This window comes from Mya arenaria, chromosome 15, assembly GCF_026914265.1.
Source record: "Mya arenaria isolate MELC-2E11 chromosome 15, ASM2691426v1".
NCBI lineage: Eukaryota > Metazoa > Mollusca > Bivalvia > Myida > Myidae > Mya > Mya arenaria.
The window spans coordinates 46,316,412-46,324,764 of NC_069136.1; the positions used below are offsets into that span (position 1 = coordinate 46,316,412).

Below are 8,353 nucleotides of genomic sequence, written 5' to 3' on the forward strand. Positions count from 1 at the left end.
AAAAACAACAGAAAACACACTAATGATTATTAAGACAACATTATGTTATTTTAATTGAGCTAAATTCAGTAAGGATAAAAGTACAAAGGTTGTGTTAAACTTGAAATACATATATTTTCAGATGCTGTTGATAATGAATGTGTAGAACCATTGGTAGGGAAAATGCAAAACTGGCTCCATGTACAATTCTATCCTTTGATTGTGTTTTCAGTTACGGGAAAGACCGCTGATAGAGAAATTCTACGAGTCTGGACAGAAGTTCCTCACCATGTTTCCGGATGGCACTGGCAATGTTTTGTATCCTTTCCAACAAAAAGATCAATAGTTGAAATTTAATGAAGAATGCTCCTACTCATATTGACATCTAAGCATGTGTATTTATTTCCGTTTTCTTTCTTTAATTTCTATCTAAGTTCACTCCCTGTCCAGGCCATTCAGCACTTACAGTACTTTGATTTTGAAAGAGTAAATTATTATACTGGTACAGTAGAAATTCCAATTCATGGTAATCAGGGATTTACAGTAATAGGGACACTTTCTTTTAATATTCACAAAAAAATGCTAAATTGATTTGATGATCTAAACTTAGATATTGACTAGCATTATTTTCAACTAAATCAAAGTGCTTGAAGCACTGAATGAACAGTGCAGTGAGTTTTTGTTATTTATCATCATCATCATCGTCATCATCATCGTCGTCATCATCATCATCATCATCATCATCAGCATCATCATCATCATCATCATCATCATCATCATCATCATCATCATCATCATCATCATCATCATCATCATCATCCCCACTGCCATCATCCCCACTGCCATCATCATCATCATCATCATCATCATCATCATCATCATCATCATCATCATCATCATCATCATCATCATCAAACATGAATCCTTGACCTTGATACAGCTACCCGTCTGGCAACCTGGCACTGCTGATATCCTCGGTGAAGCTTGGTCAGTACAACTACACAATTCACCATGACTTACCCAAATCAGGAGTGGCCGCTGCATTCGAACCTAATGGATTGGGCTATTGTCACTTTCCTAATGGAGCTATCAGGTAAAATTAACTGTTTATTTACAGCAATGAACAATGCAACACTCAGTCCCTAGCACTGGCTGTACCAATGCAACACTCAGTCCCTAGCACTGGCTGTACCAATGCAACACTCAGTCCCTAGCACAGGCTGTACCAATGCAACACTCAGTCCCTAGCACTGGCTGTACCAGTGCAACACTCAGTCCCTAGCACTGGCTGTACCAGTGCAACACTCAGTCCCTAGCACTGGCTGTACCAGTGCAACACTCAGTCCCTAGCACTGGCTGTACCAATGCAACACTCAGTCCCTAGCACTGGCTGTACCAATGCAACACTCAGTCCCTAGCACTGGCTGTACCAATGCAACACTCAGTCCCTAGCACTGGCTGTACCAATGCAACACTCAGTCCCTAGCACTGGCTGTACCAGTGCAACACTCAGTCCCTAGCACTGGCTGTACCAGTGCAACACTCAGTCCCTAGCACTGGCTGTACAATGCAACACTCAGTCCCTAGCACTGGCTGTACCAGTGCAACACTCAGTCCCTAGCACTGGCTGTACCAATGCAACACTCAGTCCCTAGCACTGGCTGTACCAATACAACACTCAGCCCCTAGCACTGGCTGTACCAATGCAACACTCAGTCCCTAGCACTGGCTGTACCAATGCAACACTCAGTCCCTAGCACTGGCTGTACCAGTGCAACACTCAGTCCCTAGCACTGGCTGTACCAATGCAACACTCAGTCCCTAGCCCTGGCTGTACCAGTATTCTATTTCGAAACATCATTCTAAGGTGTCTTTGTTACTGCATGGTTATTTTAAATGACCATTTTAATGTTCATTGTATTTTCCCAATTATGGCAATTAACGCGCTTATTTTCCCAATTGTAAAGCCATAGATGGTTTTGAAAATTTAAATAAAAATCAATGTCATAAGACATTATCATTGATCCAAAATGGCAAGAAAATATATAATTTCTCTGTGAATAAACATTGGTTGGCTATTTTAGATCAATTAGAAAAAAATCATGTGATTGGATAGTTTGTCTGAAAACAGGCTGCTACATTATATGATAAATAATTCTTTAAAAACTGAGATATTACTATTCTTGTTGATGCTATGCATTGGTAAGAATGAGAGAGAAAAAATCCACAAAATCATTTATTATACCTGGACCTGGCACTGCAGAATTATTACTGTTTGTTCTTCTTGTTCACATTTTTTGAACAGCATGAGTGCACAAAGAGGTCTACGATCTTGTAAAATGCTGATTAAAAGTAACAATAATAAGTATATTTGGTGAAAGGCTAAGATTTTCCTCTTTTGCTGCATTTGTGTAATCCAGTAAGTGTTTGTTAATACAAAATAATACTGGATGCACTGTAAGTCTCAATTACTGAAAAAGTAAAAAACACTTCAAAAAGTGGGGTTGTGTAAAAATGTCTTCAATTTGGTTCTGAAAAAAAAGATACTGTTCATTGATCTGTGTAAACTGTACATGCCCTTATATGAAATTCGTTTGTTAATATATGTTAATAAAAGTGATTTGATATTGGCCCTGTTATTTGTCCAAGGGCAGTCGTATTGGCACGAGGCTGAAGGCTTATTTATCGACAATTTTAGTAATACTGACTTTAAAATAAAATGGCTGCCGTTTCCAAATTTCCAGCTGCAAATCTATATCATTTTTTTGGCCCTGTTTAATTAGCCAATCAAATTCTTTAAAATGCTGGCTTTATATCTATATCATTTTTCAGCACAGGGCCGCTAACTGATATAGATATTGTGACTGTTACAGGGAGGCCTTTGTATTATTGGATGAGGCAAATGCTGTGTTTAAGGGCTAATAATTAATAGTTATTTAATAATGTTTTATACCATGAATGTATATGGATACAAAATACAACTGTTGCAACCCTTACAGGCTGTACTTAGACCAGTATGGAGGCCTGGAGCTCGACCACGAGGGTGCCAAGAAGAGAAAATGGAGCTGGAAGGACCAGGTGACCCACGTTCATGCCCCGCCCTTCCAGCCCATATGTATCGGTCTGAATCGGGAGATGGGCGTACGCGTGATGACTCAGGATAATATCACTCTGACATTTAGCTCCAACAAACGTAGCTGCAGGTTTAACATGGGCGCACGACTTAAGGTTAGTATAATGAGATCTGATGGCTAAATTTCAGATCCCAAATTCTCAATAAGTTGTAAACTTCACAGGCAAAAGTGGCATATTTCACTTAGCCAAAAAACGTACTTAAAGTTGATTTCAATAATTGGGAAAAACAATCTTGTAATTATCATTAAAATAATTCGTATTTAAAGTCTAAACTCTCAAAAGAAAAGAAAATATTACACAAATTATAGGGAAACAATGATACTTAGATACGCTTAATTCTGTTATAAGGGACTTAAGAATTCTTGTTTCCTGAAATGGGGCCTGTATCTGTATGCAGCTGTATTAAGTTAGGGTAAGGGGTAACATAGGGTAACTGTTAATTTTGTCAAATAAAATTTGGGAATAGTGGATGGGGGATGGAAATATTATGATTTTTTAGAGCTGATTTTGAATTAAGATTAAGATGTCATTCCTTGGAGAGCTTACTCTTTACTGATTTATCATGATTGATGACCTTGAACATGTTATATTTTACAGCTAATTACTATTCCTATTTATATTGATCCATTCTTTGATGAAAAATAATTCTAGAGTACCGGTATATGAATTAATCTTGTATTTCGGTTATTCCAGCTTGTTGCCCCGGAGAATGCTCCGTTAAAAGAGGTGGATGAAGGGCATATCTTCCTTGAGGAAAAGAAGGCGCATGTTGAGTAAGTTACCATTCCATTCATTTAAGATGTTATAAACGTTTTTAAAGAAAAAATATGGAGGAACAGTACCTAACAGATCCACTTTGGTTTCATTGACATGATAGGTTTTTCACATGATATGTATTATATACTTCCAGTATTCTGAATGGGTAGTCACTGTAATTAACTGTCCGCTTGTAAAAAATAAGATTTCTCAACATTTCTCCCTTTTCACAGGTCAATCCTCAGCAAGGTAGAGAATCTACTTAAGTTCCCAAACAATCCCAAACTAGACAAGATGTTACCTCCCCTGCACGTGACCTCGCGCCAGGTGAAGACGGAGCGACTCAAGCAAGACCGAGCCTTGTATCTTGCACAGCAGTCGGAACGGGACAAGAAACAAAACTCTATACCTGCTAACTGACAATAGACATGTTAGCTTTCTTTAAAGACTTTGTACAAAATTAGAACCCAAAACAAACCACTTTACCTTTTAACTGACTTGTGTCGAGTTTACTCTATTGATTAAGATTTTAACCACATTATAAATTGTGAATAAATGGACTTGATGAGACACAAAACCATTGTGTCATAGTTTACACTGTTATAGATAGTTTAGAGACTTTGTACAGAATTTGGACAAACAAACTTGTACATTTTTATTTTGATATTATGTTATATGTTTTGTTAAAGTTATAATGAATTGTTAATAATATTATTGTTATTATAAAAGGGTGACAATGTTTTATTTTTTTCTTCGATATATAAAGTCACTTCAATATGGAACTATCTGGTGCTGTGATATGATGTTGATTCTCAGTTATATTTAATCGTCAGTGTTGAACTTGGTTTGTTATGCAGAATTGTCGTATTTAACCAGATTTTATCTTTGTTTTGTTCTGGCAATAATTTCTCAAATCTTTACTTAAGCCAGTTAAGCTTAAGAAGTTTCGAGAAATTGGGGCCTGTTCCATGAATATATCTTGTTAATGTTTACTCCAAGACGTTAATTATTTTAATTATAAAGATTTCAAGAATGTAGGTTGGATTCGTTTGACCTCACCCATGTTCCCTCACAGCACTCCCATGACAATACCATATTATATGATCATAATTTTAAATTTATTTGAAAAATACATGGAGGATAATGCAATTTGTTTGATGAATAATTTCTAGTTACAATTTCAAAGTTTTAACAGTTTTAGCTCTTTTTTCTATAGAAAAAAAAAGTTGAGACATTGTCCAAGTTTTGGCGTCATTTTTTGTGGTGTCAGCGTCCAAATGCAAAATATATAACCTCAGCCATAACTCATGAACCATTCAAGATATTCAAATGAAGCTTGATACCGACTTGCACAATATGTACCTGTATAGCAAGGCCAGTAACTCTGGCTTAATAATGGATGAGTTGTGTCCCTTCTTGACTGACAAAACAACACCAACAGAAAAACAAACTTTGGCCTTTGCTTCGTGGCGCTCTTGTTTCAATTTATGTCATAACTTTTCTTTAAAATTATACAATGTTGCCATGGAGTTTTAAAGTTGCTTATATTGGTACATGTAATCTTATATACTTAAAGTGCACAATTTTTTTTTATATTCTTGAAATGCAATGAATCATTGCAACCAATGAATTAGACTAGTTCATTGCCTATAAATCCTATCTGCATTAAGGATATTTCCATTTTACTCATGTATGTATCGTGTTTTTGACTAGTTCAAGATTATTATATAAAAATATTACTTTAGCCAAAGAGAAAAACTAATGTTCTACGTTAAAGAAGTGTTACTTTTATTATTTTCTATAGCAGTGTGATATGCTTTTACAAGTTATAACGTGGTTGAACACATTATTAATTTAAGATTTATTATTGCAATTTATTTTATAAGTATGACTGCCAAATACCTTGTATTAAAAACTAGTGCTTTAAGGCCCTGTGCATAATTTCTGTGATATTTAAGTAGTATTGTCATTATTTTTATGATTCTTTTTTATATGTATAGTTTATAATGAACCTTATTATATATCATTGCATTTGTCTTTAAGATAAAAAATGCCAAGAACTGCTGAAATGCTATACTGCTGAGCAATTATTCAATGTTGTACATGTATTTGACCTGTAGGTAAAGGTCTGGCCCCAGTTTCTCCAAACATCTTTAGTCCCTTATAACAGGATTGAGCTCATTTCAATATTTCTGTAATGGTATTATTTGTATAATATTCACATTCTGAATGTTTTTGGACTTTAAAAAGGAAATTATGTAATCTAATCACGAAAAGCTTTTTTTGTTTGGTATCATCAAGATTTAGTAAGAAACTGGCTTTAGGAAATAAGCTACTTAAACTTGTTATGCTAAAAAAGTTTCTAGAAATTGGGGCACGGTGGTAACGATGTCCGCCTCTCATCAAATGGGTACGTTCTCAGGGACCCTAGTACCAGGTTCTCTCCAGGAAACAAACTCCAATGTGGTTCATACCAGCTGTCAGCTAAAATAGATAAATATAAACTTAAACTGAGAAAAAAACTTGCATATATTTTCTTGAATAACGTTTTTGCAATGATAAGACATGACTTGGTGATGGACAATAGAAATAGCCACTCATAAACTGGTGTTGCACACTCGGTCTTATATATTGACATCTTAAACTTATAGGCTATGTGATATAGGGGCATCAGAATTAATGACATAACCTTTGCTTATTTTAATAATTTGTTTATTAAGACTTTACTTAGTTCTTAAAAAAATATTTTTTTACAACTTTTTGTCATTTAAATCTTTACTGAAATTTATTGTATTTCTTCTATTGAATGTTCTTGTGTTTGTATGGGATAAAATGAATTCTAAAGGTTTTCTTGGGGGAGGCTTTTCAAACAGTTTATTGCTATACTGTTTTCATTTGAGATTTATGTACATGGTTTAACTCTTCATACCCCTGGACAATGTCTATTGGAACTAAAGGAAGAGGTTAAGATTTTCTGACATTTTTCAGTTAATTTAATTTTAACATCTTTATTCAGAATTTGGATTTTATTGATGGTATATGAAGGTATTTGTACTTGTATTCATTTATAATGTTTTAAAATAGTATTTTCATGATGCCTAGGGTCCTTATTCATGAACGTATTGAGTCTGGTTTTGCCACTTAATACTCAATCTTCGTTTTATTGTACAAGAAAAATAATGGCAAAACTGGCCATGTAAATAAAATGTTTAACAATTATTATTTAAACTTGATATCAAAAACACTTTGAAATTAAAAAAATCACATTTCTAAGTTTCAAACTCAGGCGCAAGATGTTAGTAAATGTTAACCTTGTAATCTTTTTTGGCAATTTATTGATTTTTTTCTGTGTTAATGTCGGGTAAAACTTTTGAATTTGAAATTGAAGTTCAAAATGTTAATATTATATACTTGTACAGAATAGATAACTTATTTCTGTTTAGAGGTCGGGGCTTATTAATATGCTTATTTACAATTTAATTGCTTTCACAGTAATTATAGTAATTATAATGATATGCTAATTTGTAAATCCATCATTTATTTGGCTAAGGATTAAATGCAAAAACAATAACATATCCAGGTAGTACAAACGAAATATATATAAGACATAAATATGATGTTCTGTATGAATCTGTTCAGATGGTTAAGTGATTTGATAGGTACAGTATCTTATTTGAACCATAGTTTGCATAATTCTTTGTATCTTTCATTTAAAATTATTCCTTTACTAATAAAAAAAGATAGTGTCCACTGTAAGCTTGGATATCACATAATTATGTAATACCACCTCATAGTTATATAATGTTACCAGTGTAGTTATTTCTTGACATTATTTATATCATAGTTAAGTTAGTATCATTCTTACAAACATTTTCTGTGGGATAAAGAATACCGGTATGCAGTAGTATGCATGGGTTACATTTTTGAGTATAAGGGAGGTTATGTTTTTGTACATCGTCAGCCACCACGCTACATTTTACTTCATTATGATATCGTACACATACGTAGTAGTGTATCAGGGGTTTCCAATGATGTTGATTGTAATGACTTGGCTCTATCCTTTCCACTGTAAACACTTTGAGAATGATGAAAATTGTCTTGTTTGGAGTCATTTTCTATTAATAAATTGAAATGGAAATAAAGACGTGGAAACTATCTCTTTTTACTCAGTATGTTGAAAAGGTTTTCACCGTTTACCTATAATTTGTTTGATAATGCAAAGTGTTATTGACGTCTCTCTTACGTGCATTTATTTAATAAAATTGTTCTACTGTACCATACTTGATGTTCTTCCTTTTTTTAAATGATGTACTATTGGGGACTAGTTTCCCCTAATGACAGACATGACAGGTTGTCGTTTGTAACAGGCATGTCAGGTTACCCCTTGTAACAGGCATGACAGGTTGTCCCTTGTAACAGGCATGACAGGTTGTCCCTTGTAACAGGCATGTCAGGTTACCCCTTGTAACAGGCATGACAGGTT

General features: G+C 34.3%; 1 protein-coding gene across 8 annotated transcripts in view; it reads left to right on the forward strand.

Annotated features, from left to right (window-relative positions):
• Positions 1-8,150, forward strand: part of LOC128220024 (glutamate-rich protein 6-like) — a 33,286-nt gene extending 25,136 nt beyond the window's left edge. For all 8 annotated transcript variants that reach the window (XM_052928257.1, XM_052928255.1, XM_052928259.1 and 5 more), the window contains 5 exons: positions 212-297; positions 920-1,072; positions 2,979-3,207; positions 3,808-3,887; positions 4,104-8,150. In XM_052928257.1, coding sequence (XP_052784217.1) covers positions 212-297; positions 920-1,072; positions 2,979-3,207; positions 3,808-3,887; positions 4,104-4,290 — 735 coding nt within the window. In that variant the 3' untranslated portion in view covers positions 4,291-8,150. The remainder of the gene's footprint in view (positions 1-211; positions 298-919; positions 1,073-2,978; positions 3,208-3,807; positions 3,888-4,103) is intronic.
• The last annotated feature ends 203 nt before the right edge of the window (positions 8,151-8,353 follow it).